Raw genomic sequence first — 19,674 nt, forward strand, 5'->3', positions numbered from 1 at the left:
CCTGAGCATTCCATCTCATTCTCGCCGGAGGAACGACTCACCCCCCTCTAATCCTGCTGAGGCCCGCACACAAGTCCAGCAGTTGGAGGGAGCGTCGACTCTAGATCCTCAAGACGCTGTAACGCCTCTTGGTGCGGCGGAAGCGGTGCAGACCCTGTTGGAATCTGTGGAGGTTCAAGCCTGGGCGGGGGGACTCTTCTGCAACAATATTGTTGGACAAGGTGTCGTAAGGAATTCAACTCCCCTATCATATCAACCTGTGGAGCTGGTAAGACCCTCTGTAGTGACTATTATGCATTATGGGACACTATACAGGTGCTCAATAATATTAATAACCAGATTAACCCTCTGGCTACTTCTTTGGGGAAGCTGGAAGCACATATGGAAACAGAAGTTGATATAAATTAATATTAAAGGGGACTGTGTTTCACTAAAGAATGATTTGGGTAATGTGACTGATCTATAGCAAAATAACATCAAAGAAAATTATTTGCTTACCACTTGCTTGGAAAATCTTGAAAACCAACTTAGGAACAAAAATCTTCGATTTATTAACTTTCCTAGAGATCCTATTATGGCATCTAAGGAAATGTGGAAGAAGATTATGAAGATATCTGAAAATGCCTTTCTACTCATTTCTAGAATCTACTATGTTCCACTTTTTAAGAAGTTTTCTAAGGACTCGAGTGATGTATTAACAATTTTCTCCTATTGTAAAATCACCATTAAATGTTACCGCTCTGTTGGAAACGTCCAAAAGGACTTGGTTACTCCAGCAACCCTAGTTTCTTTTTTGATGGAATCAGACAAAGACTGGATTTTTAAAATGGTCTTTAGTCACAGGATGGATCTTTTCCTGAATATGATAGTGCAAGTTTTCCCTGATATTTCAAAGCAGTCTCAAAAATGGAGGAAGCAATTTTTGCTCCTTGAGCCAAAGGTTTTAGAGATAGGAGCATATTTTATTTTAAAATTTCCTTGTAAATGTGTCATAAATATCAAAATGCTTCCTATGTATTTTTTCAACCATTTCAATTGTCTACCTTTTTGACTAATAAAGATCTTCTGTACCTGTTTTCGATGCTGATCCCCAATTAATCGTCAAAAGACAGAATGTAGGCTGTTCAGATATAGTCCTCACTAGCCAGTTATTTACTTTACCTAGATATTTACTAGTATTGCCTCAAAATCGTGATATTGATATCCCCACATTTGAGGACTATAGTAGTGACAAATTCTTTGTATGTTGGTATTACTTTTATCTTTTATTATGGTATTATTTTTCCCATAATATGAAGAATATATGTTCATCACTTATTTCTATTTCAAGTGTATCTTCCTGAATTATGTTTGAAATTGCAATAAATAAATTAAAAAAAAACCCAAAAAAAAAACTTATGGGATACTAGACTTTCTTGTTGGAAACTGGCAGTTTAAAGATCTGTATCTTCGGAAAGATAGGTTGATCACCCAACTCCTGGTGGCAACAAGGAGTGGGTGAGCAACTCTGTAAGCTTGATTGATCCATTGCATCTAATGAATATGTCCCCTAGTTAGGTATTAGAGGAAAGACCCACTCTTACTTTAATTGCAGACATCTATCGCTAACTGTCATTTTAGACTATTATTTGTTACATATAGCTCTTTATGATAAGTGTGTTTGCTATATATTTTATTAATTTGTAATTATTTGGCTATATTAGTTAAAGGAACTGGGTGTTAAAACATCATCCCCCCCCCTTTTTTTTTTTTTTTTTAAACAATATTTTGAAGTATGACTGCTGATATTCTACAAAACAAGATGTTCTGTATTGTGTTGGAAAAAAAAGGCAAAGGATTGTGCAGGCCCTCGAGATGTTAACAGCCTGCCATCCTTCTTCCCACAGGGATGCCTGGAACGGCTTGGGCGCTATGACCAAGGACGATGCCATGGCTGCTTACATCACAGAGATGAAGAGAGTGGCACAAAAGGTACTGCTTTCCTCCTCTTCCCTCCGTTCCCCATGGCAGTGTTGTCGTAGTTTGTGAATCCTGGGTAACACAAGGTCTGTTGGGGTTCTCTGCAGGTTATTGATACGATCCCAGTGGGAGAGACATCCGAGGAGATGTTCAAGTATTTGAGCCCCTCTATGAGGTGTGATTCGGGAATATGCCTCGGCCTCCAGAAACCTTCTTTCAGAAGAAGGCAGGTAAGGATTTTCACTGTACACTTACACCTTACCTACTGATTAGAACTAGGGAAGATATGCAAGGGTGTGTAACATAGCTCTGCATTCAGATGTTTAGTGTTTATACACATTTTCTGTTCCAAATTGGTCAACTTAGTTGAAACTTGACTGTCCCTTTTTTTTTTTTTTTTCCTGTTGCGGGGTCCTATTCTCTGGAATGCATTCCCAGCTCAGCTTATGTTCTATTTTGGGCCACAAATCTTTCAGAAAAACAGTTTGAAAGCATATCTGTTTAGACAGGTATTTCAGTGTGCGAGTAGTAATACATTTTTAATAATAATATACAGTACATCTGCCTTGGGAAAGGAGAGGTTTACAGTGAAAAAATTAAAACCTGGTAAAAGGAGAGGTCACAGTGCATGCACTGCTTATCCTCCTCCTGGTTCTTGCACTGTATTGCACGCTGCTATCACATCCAGAAATTGGTGCAGAAAGCTAGAGATGGCTATTGGGTTAAAAAAAAAAAAAAAAAGTGTGTTTTAGCATGCAGGTCTGGCAGTCTAGTTTGTTCTTTGAGAATTTCAGCATTTCACTTGACCTTCCTGCCTCCACAGATAAGTTGGATCTTGCAACCATGTGACTTTCATTGTACAGCACTGCGCACAGTAAAAGTGATGGAGCTGTGAAAATATTAACCATTTTTTATGACAGTATTTTGATTTGAAGTCAGGTCATTTATGATGGCAGAGTATGTTTATGTATTTCGTCTTGCTACAGAGGGAAAATGGGATCATGTTACACAAGGTGAGCATGTTAGAAGTGAAGCACAAAGAAACGGGCCTCTGGTGATGCAGGGAGGGGAAACGAAAGAAGATATCAGGTCATTGATCACCCCGTATGAAACCCCAACACTCAGCACCCCGAGCCTCAATGAGAAGGAGCTGGAGCAGGACCTAGAAACTGCGCTCTACCAGTGCGATACCGAATGGGTAAGCACTTCCAGGTGGAGGAGAAGCTGCAGAAGAAGGGTGGCAGCAGAAGAGGCCCTCACTAGTGTTTCACAGGTCTCAACCCCAACACTGGAAGACAAATTTGGTGAGTTGTGTGTTTTTTTCCTTTGTTTTCGTATTGCATGGTTAATTTCCAATGAAATTCCAGTGTCTGTAGCATTGTATGTGGGTTTGACTCTGGGCGTGTTGAGTATTTTTCCTTTTCCCGCAGATAAGCAGGCTGAATTAGCCGTGCTGTCTGGGGACGTCTTCCGGGACGACTGGTTGGAGCTTAACTAAGCTGACAGAGCTCTGCTCTGTGTGAGGCTTGCGTTCTTTCCCACGCGGGCACCATCTTCTCCACAATCATCTTCCGCGCTGCAGGCTACACGTGGAGCTTCTTCTTTCCTCACATTGTGTGGGTTTTTTTTCTCGTTTCTTTGAGAGAGCTGATTTTTTTTTTTTTTTTTTTTTGATCTCCCAAACGTGCCTCCGTGGCCACCGGGATTCAATTTTGCCAGTGCAGCAAAATCATGTCAGCCACGGATGGGCATGATTTTTGTTCCCTGTGTACGTACCCGGATCAGTCCAGACTCCTGGGTTTATGCATCCCCTGCCAGCAGATGGAGGCACAGAAAGTTTTACAGACACTGCTTCGTAATCCCTAAGTGCCACCTGCAGTTCCTCAGTATTTCTCTGTCTCCAGCAGATGGTGGGTGGTTCAAAAACAGTATGGAGAGTTCTTTATTTTTTTTCTGAGCCTTTTCCTCCCAGGGGTGCGTGAGTCCTGATGGATCCTTCCCTGTTTGGTTGAGGTGAACGAGTTGGAGGTTGGGGACCTTTTTGTATGCTTGCTCTGTTAGTCCATGGGGTGTAAATCTGGTGGTCCAGATACTTCTCCTTCACGAGGCTGTTCAGATGGCTGTGGGCTCAGGCAGCTGGAGCTTTATTGCTCAGCTTGCCTTTTCCTTTTAAAATTCTGGCTGTTTTTTGATTCAACTTTTCTCAACTTATTTTTTGAATTTGGCTGAACTTGAGCTGGACAGCTATGTGTTCCATACTGAGGGAGAGACTGGCCAAATTTGTGTAAAGTTGTTTCAAAAAAAGAAAAAAAAAGAGAGTTGTAAATGAGACCATGTTTTCAGGTAAGGCATCAGGTCTCACATGGGCGGCTCTCTCCTCCGGCCGTTGTTAGTAGTGGAGGAAAGGCTTCTTTTGCCTCTCCCAGTCAAGGTGGTGCTTTGGGATCGGCAGGGGTTTTTTTCCCCGCCGAGTAGAGGATGGTTCGCGGGTCCATCTCCCGCATGTGTGGAGCGGTGCCGGTGTGTCTGAGCCATTTTAGGGCTATGTGCGGCGTGCGTATCGGGGGGAGAGGGGCCATTGGTGCCCCTGGTGGCCGTGAAACAAAGGAAGCGGCGTTCAGCTCTCCCGCGATGGAAGGAGCGGATACGATCCTGGATGGGCTTTGGGGGTCCCCCAAGAGCCTTTCCCTTGGGGGACTCCCAAAGGGAAGATGATGGATCGGGAGTGGAGAGCTCCCAACTCTGGCTTGAGAGTGGGAAGGGCAGTGGCAAAGCTCTGTCCTTCGCCGGAACAAACATTGGAGCTCTTTTCCCTTCCAAAGGATACTGCGGTGTTGGTGGTCACAAAGAAGACTATCCCCGTAGCGGGTTCCACGGCATTGAAGGATGTTTAGGATCGTGATTTTACGGGGAGTAGGCCAAGATCACTCAGGATGAGTGAGTCCTCAGCGTAATAAGAGACGGTTGTGCAGTAGAATTTGCTCGGCCCATTCACGAATTGTTTCTGGTCTCCCCCTACGGGTCATTGGAAGAGTGTCTGGCAGTTCAGGAGACGTTAGGTTACTGGGATTAGGAGCAACAATTCTGGTTCGTCAGGGCGAACGGGGCAAAGGTTTGTATTCCATTTACTTCGCTCTTTCCGTCCGATTCTAGACTTGAAATGGGTTAATGTGGCGCTAAAGGTCCCAAGGTTCTGGATGGAGACCCTGCAGTTGGTAATCATGGCAGTGCACAAGGACGAGTTCCTGGCTTCTTTGGATCTGTTGGAGGCATACCTACATATCCCCATTCGCCGGGATCACCAGCGGTTTCTGAGGTTTACGGTACTGGGTCAGCATTTCCAGTTTCAAGCTCTCCCTTTCGGGCCAGCCACAGCACCACACACATTCACCAAGATAATGGTGGTTGGTTGCAGCAGCATTACTGTGCAAGGGAGTGCTGGCGCATCCTTATCTAGACTGGCTCATCAGGGTAAAGTCTGAAGATGGTTGTCATTCTGCGTTGCAGAAGGTAATAGACTCTGGAATCTCTAGGCTGGGTGGCGAATTTGGTAAAGAGCCACCTGATTCGTCTCTGACTCTGAATTATTTGGGGGCTCTGTTCAACTCGCTGAAGGGCAAGGTATTTTCTGACTGAGGAGAGAGTGTGCAAGTTACAGAGGCAAATCCGGCACTCGTTGGCTTTGCAAGTCCCCAGAGCCTGGGAATTTTTTTTTTTTTGCAGGTGCTCGGCTTGATGGCTTCAATGCTGGAGTTGGTACCGTGGGCCTTTGCGCATATGAGACCACTATAGAGAGCTCTGTTGGCACAGTGGAATCTGTTGTCGGAGGAGTTTCATATGCCCATTCAGCTCAAGGGTTATGTGTGGGACAGTGTGTCTTGGTGGCTGCTGACATCCGATCTAGTTCGTGGTGTCGACCTGGAGGATCCGGGTTGGATAATTCTTACTACCGATGCCAGTCTTTCTGGATGGGGGAGCAGTATGCCAGTGACAATCAGCCCAGAGCACTTGGTCAGCGGAAGAAGCCTCTTGGTCTATCAATTGCTTAGAGACCAGAGCAGTGAGGTTAGCATTACTTGCTTTTCTGCCTTTGGTTCAAGGCCAATCAGTGAGGGTATTGTCGGACAATAAGAACATAAGAAATTGCCATGCTGGGTCAGACCAAGGGTCCATCAAGCCCAGCATCCTGTTTCCAACAGAGGCCAAACCAGGCCACAATAACCTGGCAATTATCCAAACACTAAGAAGATCCCATGCTACTGATGCAATTAATAGCAGTGGCTATTCCCTAAGAAAACTTGATTAATAGCCATTAATGGACTTTTCCTCCAAGAACTTATCCAAACCTTTTTTGAACCCAGCTACACTAACTGCACTAACCACATCCTCTGGCAACAAATTCCAGAGCTTTATTGGTCGTCAATAGAGCCAGAGGCTACAGCGCCTGCCGCTGACCAACAATACGAAGCCCCAACAAGGTTTTTAGAAACACAAGAGCTACTTCTACCACTACGCACAGGGGGAAGGATCTCCCATTTCTACACCTCTTGGGAAATCATCACTTCTGACCATTGGGTCCTCTCCATTGTCAAGGAGGGCTACTCCCTACACTTCAAGACTGTGCCCACTCTACAGAGTGAGTCAGCATCAATCCACCTTGGGGAATCTGAGCTGCTTGTAGGAGGAGGTCTCTTCACTGTTCCAACAACACTCTATCCAGTGTATTCCCAAATCACAGCTGGGTCGGGGATTCTATTCCCAATACTTCCTTATTCCCAAAAAGTTGGGAGGACTGTGCCCCATCTTGGACCTCAGAGCCCTCAACAGGTTTCTTGTCAAGGAGAAATTCAAGATGTCTCAAGTCAGTCCTGCCCTTTCTTCAACCCAATGATTGGATGTGCTCGCTGGACCTCAAGGATGCTTAAGCGCATATCTCCATGCACCCTTTCTCATGGTGATACCTGTGCTTTCAGGTCAACAGACACCACTAACAATACAAAGTTCTCCCTTTCGGCCTCTTGTCTGCCCTGAGAATCTTCACCAGATGTCTAGCTGTAGGAAACAGGGAATACAGTTCTTTCCATACCTCGACAACTGGTTGCTGATGGCATCTCACCCCAGCACCTTGCAAAACAACCTACTCACGACAATTCAATGTCTAGAAGAATAGGGGTTAATAACTATGAGAAATCTAGCCTTCAACCAACACACAACTTCCAGTTCATCGGCGCCTATATAAGCACTGCTCAGGAACGGGCGTTCCTGCCAGTGGACAGGGCCCATGTGCTGCACACCCTTGCTCTACAGATGAGGGACTCTGTTCAGACGTCGGCCCGACAGCTCTTGACCTTGCTCAGTCACATGGTGGCAGCCAACTACGTCATACCCCACACCCATTTGCACATTCATCGGCTGCAATGGGGCCTCAAGCCTCAGTGGACACAGTTCTCCCAACCGCTGTTCTGCTGGATTCGTCTTATCCCCATTATGAAATCCAACCTGGACTGGTGGCTATGTTCTGTGACCCTGTCAGAGGGAGTATCACTGCGCCGCCCAGCTCATCAGCTGATTCTCACCACGGATGCCTCAACACAGGTTGGGGGGGGGGGGGGGGGCCCACTTAGGTCACTTCCTTACACAGGGACTTTGGTCCCGCTGGGAGAAGACCCAGCAGATAGACTTCCTGGAGCTCTGAGCCATTGGCAATGCAATACACACGTTCGAGGGATTCCTGAGAGGAAGAGTCACCAGGTCGCATTGTTCTATATAAACGAGGAAGGAGGGTCAGTTTCCTGGGGGTTGTGCAGGGAAGTGATGCACATCCTAGAGTGAGCAGAGGAATGCTCAATCAGGCGACCTACCTACCCGGGGTGGAGAACTCCGCTGCAGACAAGTTAAGTAGGATCTTCCACCCGCAAGCGTGAGAACTTCGCCAGGATTTGGCGGAATCCCTCTTCCAGATTCTGGGCCACGGAGGATAACAGGAAGGTGCAAGCATTCTGCTCAGTTTACCCAAGCCAGAATCGCCTAGCACCAGACACATTCCTGATATGGATGGGAGGACTTCTTTATGCATACCTCCTGATACCACTCATTTTGAGGACTGTACAGAAGTGTATAGTAGACTTGGCGGATATCAACCTGATCACTCCAGCATGGCCTAGACAACTGTGGTACACCTATCTTGTATGTCTCTCCACAGACCTGCCCATTCCACTGGGCCATCATGCAACTCTGCTGTTGCAGGACGGAGACACCCTGCTTCACCCATTACAGTCCTCCCTTCACCTCACTGCGTGGAGACTGAACGGCATGTTCTAATATCATTTTGAAAGTTCTCCATCAGGCGCAGCTATCAAGGAAAATGGCTGAGATACGCAACTTGGTGTAACTCGAAAGGGATAGACCCATTCTCGTGCTTCCTGGAGCGTTTCTTGGAGTATCTCCATTTTTGTCAAGATTGGCAATGGCATCTGTGAGAGTTCATGTTAGCATGATTGCAGCTTATCACCACCCCCACCAGGGAGTGCCAATTTCCTACCATCCCTGGTCTCTCTCGCTTCATGAAAGGTATTTGGGATCTCAATCTCGTTCTGCAGCAGCTGTCACTGCTGCCCTTTGAACCCCTAGAATCAGCTTATCCGAGATACCTGTTCTGTTCTTAGTTGCCCTAACTTCCGCAAGAAGAGTCAGTGAGCTGCAGGCGCTTGTCCACTATTCACCATACCTGGAATTCCATCATGACAAAGTGACCTTACGGATCCTCCCTTCCTTTCTGCCCCAGGTGGTCTCCGTTTTCCACATAAACCAGACTATCATCCTGCCGACCTTCTTCCCGAAACCACACAAGAATGAGGGGGAGCAGCGGCTTCATATGCTGGACTGCAAGCGAGCCTTGGCGTTCTATAAGTGGAGAACACAGTCCGAAATCAGGGCCTCACAACTGTTTGTTTCCTTCAACCCAAACATTCTGGGTCAGTTGGTTTCCAAGAGGATCCTTTCCACTTGGATTTCGCAGTGAATTCAATACTGTTATGCCAAAAGATCAGAGACACTAGCCAGTTCACTGAAAGCACATCAAGTCAGAGCAATGGCGGCATCAGTAGCCCATTTACGTAAGGTTCCGATCCAGGACATTTACAAGGTGGCCATGCGGTCCTCCCTGCATATGTTGATGGCTCATTACTGCCTAGACCAACAAGCTGCGGCTGATACAGTGATGGGAAGGTCCATACTCCATTCCGTCACCACATAGACTGTCCGCTGTTGTGGACGGGGTTGAGCGCAGCCCGTCAGACTTGGACTTCTTGAATAATCCAGCTCTCTGTAGAAACCTCTTCTGGCTGTGCTCTCACCTTCAGCTGGGGACTCCCAGACAGCATGGCCAATTCAGCCTGCTTCTCTGCAAGGGGGGAAAAAGCAAGTTTGCTTTACAGTAAACGGTGTTTTCCATAGATAGCAGGATGCTGGCCCACCCACCTCCTCGGACAGTCTCCACCTTACCCTTAGCAGACATGCTTTGAAATTGACTGAAGAGAAGATGGTGCCTGGCGGGAAAGGGCGTGCAGCCTCACACAGAGCAAGGCTCTGTCAACTTAGTTGAGCTCCGCCTGGCCGTCCCAGAAGACGTCCCCAGACAGCGTGGCTAATTCATCCTGCTATCTACGGTAAATACAGTTTACGGTAAGCAAACTTACTTTTGCTGCCCACAATAATCAACCATGTCACTAATTTTTGTAGTGAAAGAGTATGTGCTATCTGTAGTTGATGTCTTTGTGCACCAGATGCATGTAAATTTTGGTTCTCTTGGACATCTAAGTTTAAAAAAGAAAAAGATGGCACCTGTTTTTTTCATTTAAAATGAATGGAATTGGTTTCTGCCTGTCCAGGTACAGGTGGAACTGGCTTTTGAGCTTCCCCAAAATATTAATACAGCCTGTAGCACTGGGAAAACTGCAGCAGGTGGCCTTTTCAGGGCCCTCACTAACCAACACTGTTCCCATTCCAGGAGAAGGTGCAGAATACAGCCAGGTGACTAGTGATTCAGAAAGCGAAGTCTTCTGTGATTCTTTAGAGCAGATGGAGCTTGGCCAGGTGAGTGATCTCCTGCAGGATTAGACCGCAATGTTTCCCCCTTGATGCCCTCGGGAGTGCTCATTGGCTACTCCAGTTTGCTGTTCATGGCTGGCTATTTTCTGAAGTGCAGGAGTTGGGGGATGAGTTGGAACGAGATAGGAGATGATGATGTGGAGCTCCTTTGTAATTTTGAAAATGCAGCACTGGTGCTAGGGGGGTGGAATGGGGGAGTATAGGAATGGTGAAGGTAGTTCAGATGCTGCTTACAAGCTCATTTCCAGAAAACATGTATGGCTTCAATGTGCCCAAAAGTGTTGGTGGCGATAGTTTAAAAATGCATTTATACTTTTCCTCCCCTCGCTTTGCTCTGCATTTTTTTTCTTTTTTTTTTAATGTGGAAAAGTAACACTGAAACAGTTCACATAATTTTACCTGTATATGGGGAGGGGTAACAGTTTTCAAACTGCGTTTCTATGTGGGTGAATGCATGATAACCCACTTAAAACCTCTTTGAGTATTGGCCCCATCACAAGCAGAGTTGAAAAGGTGTAACTTGTGGAGGAGCTATTGATTACTTGAGCAGAGCCCAATTGAATGAATTTTTTTTTTTTTTTTTTTGCCTGGCAGTTTGAGCTTTCAGTTCCCCCAGGGTTATGTTGCCATGAGTCTTCATTTGTAACTGCCTAGCCCTTTGCCCTGATTTATGAACCCCTCTCCGATCTAGTCCCACTGTCTCTCAGTGCCAGTCCTCGGCCAGCGGCCACAAACAGCAGAATCTAGTACAAGTTCCCCCCACCCCCAGTAGCTGCTGCATTATGGCAAGGACCCTCTACCCTTAAGGGGCTGTGAACATTGCCTCTGCAGCATCCCTGGTCAATCCAAGGAGCTGAAGTCCAGCTTGGTAATCAAACCTGGATCTCCTGTGCACTACCAATGAGCCATTGAACTGGCCTTCAGTCTGTTATTGGTTATATGACTATGGGATCTGTAATCTGCTTTGTAGTGTCCTTGGGAGAGCTGGTTTACAAATCTGAAAGATACATAAGTACATATCCTAGAACCTTATTGGTCTTGTCTCTGTATCTTGACTAGACTGTAAGCTCCCCGGCCAGGGACTATCTGTAGAGCGCTGGAGAAGTGATTATTAACGACTGGAGTGGGGATCTGTGACAATTTATTATTTAATCTACTTTGTACAGCTGTATTTCTTTTCACATGGTGTTCTTTGTTGGGACAGAATCAATTACTAAACGATTCGTGCAGCTCCCATTGCAGTATTAATCATGGACGCCAGTATGAAGCTGGAAGCTGGGAGAGGTCGCATGTAAAGCCGACAGCCGGGAGGGACAGATTGGTAGAAATGCAGTTGAGGCCACACAGAGAGATGAGCGATGGATTCTTGTTCTCCAAAGATGTGAAAGGTATGCAGGATGTCTTTTTCTTCTTGGTTTTGACTTTGGTGCTGGTGTGCAACAGTCCATAGGTCACAATATTGTTACTGCATAAATGGCTGATGGACTCTAATTGCGTGGGTCCAGAGAGTTGGTGGGAAGGCAGGTCTCTGAGACTCGGGCAAACAAGTGTTTGCAAACTTTGTGCACCTTTATTACAGGGTTTGCTTTGATTCCATTCTTTTTAATCCATTGTTAAAATAGCACAAGAAAGCATTTCTGTATCTGCTGGTTGTGTTACACAGCTGCTTTGTTATAATGCAGCTGCTGTGATCAGATTTTGTCCATTAGGAAACGTGTGACATACAGCTGCATTGCTTTGGTCACTGTCCCAGAGTCTGAGTTTTTCTACGGTGGTCATTTCCATAATACAAATCTCTCCCAAAAACAGAACACCATCAAAGAATGTCTTTCAACAAGTTATCTTACTAAGCGCCTTGTTCTTCCCTTACCTGCTCTATGGCCAGTCCCTTTTCTGCAGGTTGAATCTTGACCTTTATAACTTGAGCTATCACAGCTGTAACCTCTGTTGCAGAGGCAGTTTGACTGCCTTACTGCTGCTGTTTCTCCTTTTATGTCTTAGGATTTCGTAACCCCTGGGTTGCACATCCTAAAGGGAACAGACTTAACATTTTGCTGAACACGCATGGTGCTCTGGTAATCAGATCATGGCATGAGCTGAACTTTGCATGCCTTTTTGTTGGCTAGAAGCACAGAACCATGTTGGCAAAGTTGTGTGAGAGGCCCAGGGTGGGAATACTGAAGTATTGCTGGTCATGTTTAAGGTGCATTGGCAGTGCTGTGTGTGCTCCAATACTGAGATTTCTGAAGGCACAGCACTGCAGCATATCATTTATGTTTTACATTGGATGTTTTATGTTTTTAAATACATAAATCACATGGGCATGATGGTATAACTGGCCCACATCAACTCTGATGATAATCTTTATCTGATCACAGAAGCATGCATTCCTGGGCGAGGAGAGAGACACATTGGGAAAGGCAATTGGACAAGAGAGGCTGTTGGTGAGGTAAAAGGCCAGCCTGAGCTGACTGCACAGGTTATTGCGACTGTCCATGAACTGCAAGATGACCTGCGTGGTATATCCGCACGACTGACCCGCCTAGAAGCGCTGACAGCCTCTCAGGTACAGGCCGCAGAAGAATAGTCTTCAGTACAAAACAGCACGATTTGTGTGAACGTAGAGGCTATTTTGGGAGGATGGGGGTCTCCGTAGTTCAGAGTTGAAGGGCATATAGCTGGAGAAGCCTTGGCCTGGTACCAGGCAGCAGTGCTGTATTAAATCACTAGCAGCAGAGGCAAAGATAACTTTGGGTTAAAGGTGAAACAAATGGGCAGGTTTACTGAGGCATGGATGGCTGCTGTGTAGGCCACAGTTGACTGTTGCTTCTAGCTGTGCTTTTTGAGCAAGACCAGAAGGCAGAATCTACCTTCTGCCTTCCAGCTCCTGTTGGTTGATGAGAAGGTCCTTTCCAGCAGCATAATCCCCTGATGGAAGAGGTATGTGATACTTTTCTGGCTAGCAGATGTGATCTCCTTTTTATGAAGCAAAGGATGGGAAACAGCCTCCATTGGGCTTTACAGCATTGGAGCCTTGAATTGATGGGGAAAATTCCCCTAATTTACATTTGCTTCCCAGTTTAATTTAGTCCATTCATGGCAGTGGCAATACCTGGCCAGGGAGCCATGTATCATGAACCTTGCAATCGTGGACCCTAAATCCAGCCACCAGGTGTTGCTGTTGCATGAGGCCTGGGACTTTCTCCCTTTTCCCTCCTCACCCACAGGCCGATGCAGTAATCTGTGCGTTAAAATTGTGTGCTGAAATCCAGTGCATGCACAGCAGAGGTGTACTTAGAGTATTTGGCACCTGCGGCGGATACTTGCGTTGCCCCCCCTCCCCAATATATAATTTTAAAATTTCCTAAACATTGTTAAAATATTTCAAAACATCAGACATCACCCAATAATTAAAACTAATAAGGATTTTAAAAATCTCCCGCTCTCCATATCAGACATGCTAAGATTGTTGTATACTGGGGGACTTACACACATGCTTCTTCCATCTCTCTCTCACATTTATTTATTTATTTTTAATTTTTATATACCGACATTCTTACATCCGATGTAAATCATACCGGTTTACAGTAAACAGAATAGCAGGAAATAAATTTCCATAGTCTAATACAATGAACATTTCTAATTAAAATTAACAAGCAAAAAGAAAAGGTAAAGAATTGGAATAAAGGTTAAATTACAGAAAAATATAAAAGATTTTTTTTTTTTTTTAGAAGCACAAGGGTTGCACGAAGGGGTGCACAAAGGGAAGAGCCCCTTTATCGCATCCCTTCGGCGCGCGGCGCCTGATGGTGAGGCGCTCTTCAACCGTCGCCGGGGCTCCCAGTGACGACAGGGGGGGGGGGGCGTGGTCACACATCGCATCGCAGTCATTCATTTCCCTCACCTCCTGCTGTTGGTTCCGTATCTTTTTTCCCCCTGCCATTCAGTTTGGTGTTCAGTTCTCGAGGGGGCCAGGATGGAGGGTGGCCTCCCCGCTCGCCAGCGCCTGATGGTGAGGCGCTCTTCAACTGTCGCCCACTTGCAGATGAAAACTGAACTGGAAACCACAAGCCAGATTCTGTATGCAGTGCAACAATGGAAAAGCAGAAAATCGCTATTCCTCAAACAATACAATCAAGAAATATAAATCAATCAGAAAGTAAAACCATACTAAAAAATATACATTTCAAAACAATTGATGAATAGAATATTCAATAATTAGAAACTCCTGCACAAATTTTTAAAAATTTCCTAAACATTGATAAAATATTTCAAAACAGCAGACATCAAATAACACCCAGTAATTAAAAATTAATAAGGATTTTAAAAATCCCCCAGTCTTCATACTTGTCACCCTGAGATTGTCTTGAACTGGGGTACACACAGACACAAACAAACAAAATATGCTCCCTCTGTTTTGCGCACACATGCACACTTGGTGAGAGACAGAGGGAGCTTGGTGTGTGAAAGAGACACACGCACGTTTCCTCCGCATTCTCTCTCACATATGCTTCCTCTCTCACCGGCACCCACAGGGTACCCTCTCATATATACACAGGCACACACACACACTCTCATACACAGGCATCCTCTCCAAGGATAAGCAGGATGGTAGTCCTTGCACATAGGTGACATCAGATGGTGCCCGGCACGGAAAACTTTGATCAAAGTTTCTAGAAACTTTTTTTTTTTTTGTATTTAAACGGTTTTTATTGGTAACCAGTAATGAACAACATAGTACTTAATACACATCCAAGTACAGAATATCATGTCCACAATATAGAGCACCCGGAACAAACAGTGTGCAATACGGAACATGGCTAATGGGCGTCTTAGGTATACCAGTTTTTAGACCCCCCCCCCCCCCCCTCCTCCATGACCAGATCACAGGGCAGCGTTCAGCATAGGTAACTACCAAGCAACAGCACTGATTGTAATATGAATATAAAAATAAAGCTAAGAAAACATTTGGAGCACAGATACAAGGAGGAACCCGTCTCAGCAGTCCAGCAAGCTGATAAAGTTCATCTGAGGCACTGGGGTCATATGTAATGTTCATTTAGGAATGGCGGAATCCCGCTGGGTATGTTCGTAGACATGGGAGCAGCTCCTGGGTCGGCTACTTGGATTCCATCACCATACCCTTCAGCGTTCACTCCAGACAAGCCTGCTGAGCCTCCAGCCAATTCAACAGTGCGACCCTGATGTAATGCTGTAAGCCGGTTCAGCTGGTAATAGGAGTGTAGGCGGTGCATGATGTTGGCTAAAGATGGTGTGTGTTTTTGTTTCCAATATAGTGCTATTTCTGCTCGTGTAGCAATAAAAACTTGTAAAGCAATTTGTTGAACAGATGGTGATGTGTCTGGTAGCGGTAAACCCAAAAGCGCATGCCAAGGTTCAATGGTGATCTGGTGTTTCAGAATCTGGCACAACCATGCAAACACCTCCTTCCAGCATTGTGCTACAATGGGGCATTGCCACCAAATATGATAATAGGTACCCTTAGTACTACACCCTCTCCAGCAAGTGTCAGAAATGTCCGGGGCAAATTTATGAAGAGCTACAGGTGTATAATGCCACCTGTAGAGAAATTTATAACAATTTTCTTGTAGCACCATAGATATTGAACATTTATGTGCTGCTGCATAGATTTGCTCCCATTCCTCGTCATCCAAAGGAGTTTGAAAGTCCTTTTCCCATAAGGTTCGATGTCGAAGCGGACCCAGCTTACGGGTATTCATGAGTCCATATATTTTGGAGATCACTCCCCGCAGAGTATTAGCAGTTTTACAGAACATTTCAAATAGTGTGCCCTTAGATCTGATCAATCCGGCACGTATCCCCTTTAGAGTGAAGTGATATACTTTGGCATACAATAAAAAATCAACTCGTGCAAGATTATACAGGTCACTTAACTGCTCACGCGTCAACAGGGCATCCTGTTGATAGACATGACCCAACTTGTAAACCCCCCGCCCGCACCCACTGCTGAGTGGCCCCAGAGCGGTCCTGCAAGGGTATCACTACATTGGTAAACAAGTGGGTCATCATAGAAAAACGCTCAGGCCCCACTAACACCGGTTTCCATAGACTCCAGATCCGCATGGTAGTGCGCAAAGCAAATGGCAAGGTTATATTAGTACCCCAATGTGATTGGGGTTGCCATGGGAGGGCATCTATGGGAAAATGGCCCAAAAGAGCTTGTTCCAACTTAACCCACTGCGGTATATTTGCTCTGGAGTGGAAGGCAACCAGTGCCCTTAATTGTGCTGCACTATAGTACCAGGCTAAATTAGGCACCTGTAAACCACCCCGAACTCTGGTTTGATATAGGGTTACCCTAGCTATCCTAGGGGGCCGACGCCACCATATGAAGTGCCCTAGGATTTGTTGCCATTTGCGAAGTAGTACGTCAGGGAGATAGATAGGGATCGTGGTGAAGAAATTACAGAAAGCGTGGCAACACGTTCATCTTAAGAATGGCCATCCTACCTAACCAGGAGTGAGTGTGGGCTAGCCATTTATCCAAATCACTCTGTATTTTGACCAGCAAAGGGCGATAGTTCAAGTCATATAATACATCAGTGTGCTTCCCCAGGTGAACCCCCAAATACTTGAGAGAGGTCGTGGCCCACTTGAAAGGAAACTTCTCCTGTAGAGCCAGAGCTGATTCAGCAGACAGAGTTAAGTTAAGTATTTCGGACTTTTCAAAGTTAATTTTCATACCAGATCACGCTGTGAACTCACCCAACTCTTCCATAACCCCCTGCAGCGACCGCTCAGGATCAGTAAGGGTGAACATTACGTCGTCTGCGAATAATGATATTTTAAAGTGGTCTTTACCCTTGGCAATACCACGCACACTCGCATTGCCTCGAATACCTCTGGCAAAAGGTTCCAAAAAGATGGCAAACAAGAGGGGAGAGCGGACAACCCTGCCTAGTCCCTCTTTGGATCGAAAACTGGGGGCCATAGCTCCCATTAACCTTTACCCTGGCCGCTGGATTTGCATACATTTTACGTATCCACTCAATAAAGGAGTCATCAAAACCCATGGTCTGTAAAGTATGGAAGAGAAAGTCCCAGTGAACAAGATCAAAGGCCTTCTCAGCGTCCAGCGCCAAGAGGATAGCTGGAAGGTCTTCCTGGTGCACAAGATCGATGATATCCACTATCCTACGGACATTATCCGCCGCCAGCCTTCCCGGGACAAAGCCCACCTGATCATTATGGATAAGCCCGGGCAGCACCCCGTTCAACCTGGCAGCCAGAACTCTGGCTAAGATCTTCAAATCGACATTTAATTAATGATATCGGCCTATAGGAACTGCATTGATCGGGGTCCCTGCCCGGTTTGGCCAACACTGTGATGCCTGCTGTGTTGGCATCCAAGGTGAAATCTGACCCCGCCAAAAGCGAGTTAAACGCGAGGGTCATTGGACCAGCTAACGTCCAGGCGAATTTATGATAATAAATACCTGTAAAGCCGTCCAGCCCTGGAGCCTTTCCAACTTTCAACAACTTTATAGCTGCCAACACTTCCAGTTGCGATATAGGCTTGTCTAGCATCTCCCTTTGTAGCGGAGTAAGGTGGGGCAATTCGATAGATGACAAATACTCATCAATAGTGTTAGTTACGATGGTGTTGTCCCTAGAGTATAATTTAGAATAAAAGTCAGTAAATAACTGCCGAATGTCCGCAGAGGAGGTAACCACCTGACCCCGAGAATCTTTTATCTTAGCAATGATCGTCTGAGCTTGAGCTGCTCGCAGTTGTCTAGCTAACAGCTTGCCTGCCTTGTTACCCCCCTCAAAATACTTTTGTTTGAGAAGGGTCAAATAATGGCTAATGGCTGTGTCTACGCGGTTCCCCAGGGCAGCGAGATCTTCCTTGAGGTCAGCCACCGACGCCATGATGTCTTGCCGATATTGCTTCATATCGGCTCTCGGTTCCATGAACCAGCGCCTGGCTTCCTCTCTAGAGAGAGCCGTATTTGGGGGGTCCAGCTCCGAATCCAGGGTGTCTCTCACCTCTGCCGCCGGTTCTCCCGTGCTGCCCGGTTCCACAGCCCCGCTCTCGGCGCCATCTTGGTTTGCACCCGGGGAGATTTTTCCGTAGGAATACTGCTTTAAATCCATCGTTTTCCTTTTGCTGGTCATAGCGGGAACAATCAAGGCTATGCCTAAAGTCTCTAGTAGTTTTCGCCAGAAATATTAAGGTAATGAAGTCTCGTTGCGAGGGTTGCAGGGCCCGGAGGGAGCGGAGCTGAGCTAACGTGCGTCCTCTCACATTGGATGCGAACAGCGCCCCCCTTTTGACTACTGACACACTGAGCATGCCACTGTCCATGTGGGGTCCCTCTTCAGTCTCTCTTTTTCTGCGACTGTGGAGCTCGTGCTTTTTCGGTAAAATCTTTTTCTTTCCGAATCCCGTCGGGTCCCTCTGTTTGTTTTTCGGAAGGTTTTCCCTCTGTATTGGTAAGTTTGGGTTTTTTGTTGGTTTTTTGTGTTTGGTTCTTTGCAGTCTGTTGCCAATGGCGTCTCCTCCCGGGCGCCGCTGGTCATTGACCGTGCACTGCGTTCATTTTGCTGTGACATCACTGGGCTTTCACCACTGCCCCGGCCATGTCCATCACAGACACCCACTAGGTCTGTGTTCTTTGCTTGGGGACGGCACATGATTTATTCATTTGTTTGTTTGTTTTTTATATACCGACATTCAACATAAGTCATCACTTCTGTTTACATATAACAAATTGAAAAAGAAAAGGTTACATTGTAATAAATAGTAGAAAGTAGACAAAACAGCAGAGGGAGAATTAATTAATGAGCAGGGGAAATAAAGAAAGTATGATTAGCAAATATTAAAACAGAGTGGTGGTGATGATTCTTCTTATTATGTTGGGTATGCTTTCTCAGAGAACCATGGTTTTAATATTTTTTTTAAATGTTTGTGGTGATGGCTCAATTCTTAGTTCAGTGGGGAGGGCGTTCCATAAAAGTGGCCCAGCCAATGAGAGAGCGCATTCATGTCACGTCTGGACAAGATGGAGAAGCTGTTCGGTGCCAAAAAATCATTGACGTCCGGGACTTCTACCCCTCAAGGGAAAGGAGTCTCTGCCTCGATCCCCTCTGCTACTGCTTCTCAGTCCCGGGACAGGGGACCCCGACCCCAATCTAGTTCCTCGTGGTCCTGGTCGGGTTCCTCTGTCTCGGGTCAGTCCCGGGAAAGGACCGAGATGAGTGCTGGGAAAAGTCTGGGAAGCACAGACACCAGTCTTCCTCCTCGAAGCCGTCTGTCCACGGGAAAGCATCGACCAGTTCTGTGCAGAGGAAGCCACACCCTCCAGTACTCTCAAGGAACCGCGGTGCTCCCCACAGATGCCGGTGGAAAGTTTGGTTCCCTGTACGTACCCAGATCAGTCCAGACTCCTGGGTTTTGCCTCCCTTCCAGCAGATGGAGATGGAGATGCAGGTGGCACACCGGGTTATCTCCTCAGTAATTCTCTGTCTCCAGTAGATGGAGGTGGTGCAAAACCTGCGGTTCTATACCTGAGCACAAATTTAAAAAAAAAAGGAAGATTTTCTTCCCAGGAGGTTATCAGG

The 19,674-nt window shown here is 46.1% G+C and overlaps 1 protein-coding gene across 1 annotated transcript in view; it reads left to right on the plus strand.

The window, feature by feature from the left end:
- ACBD4 (acyl-CoA binding domain containing 4) overlaps nucleotides 1-19,674 on the plus strand; it is a 52,325-nt gene that overhangs the window by 25,776 nt on the left and 6,875 nt on the right. The window contains 7 exon segments of the mRNA XM_029572242.1: nucleotides 1,887-1,971; nucleotides 2,067-2,112; nucleotides 2,115-2,189; nucleotides 2,946-3,263; nucleotides 9,968-10,053; nucleotides 11,273-11,456; nucleotides 12,447-12,634. Coding sequence (XP_029428102.1) covers nucleotides 1,887-1,971; nucleotides 2,067-2,112; nucleotides 2,115-2,189; nucleotides 2,946-3,263; nucleotides 9,968-10,053; nucleotides 11,273-11,456; nucleotides 12,447-12,634 — 982 coding nt within the window.

The sequence above is a fragment of the Rhinatrema bivittatum genome, chromosome 12, assembly GCF_901001135.1.
Source record: "Rhinatrema bivittatum chromosome 12, aRhiBiv1.1, whole genome shotgun sequence".
In the NCBI taxonomy this organism is placed as follows: domain Eukaryota; kingdom Metazoa; phylum Chordata; class Amphibia; order Gymnophiona; family Rhinatrematidae; genus Rhinatrema; species Rhinatrema bivittatum.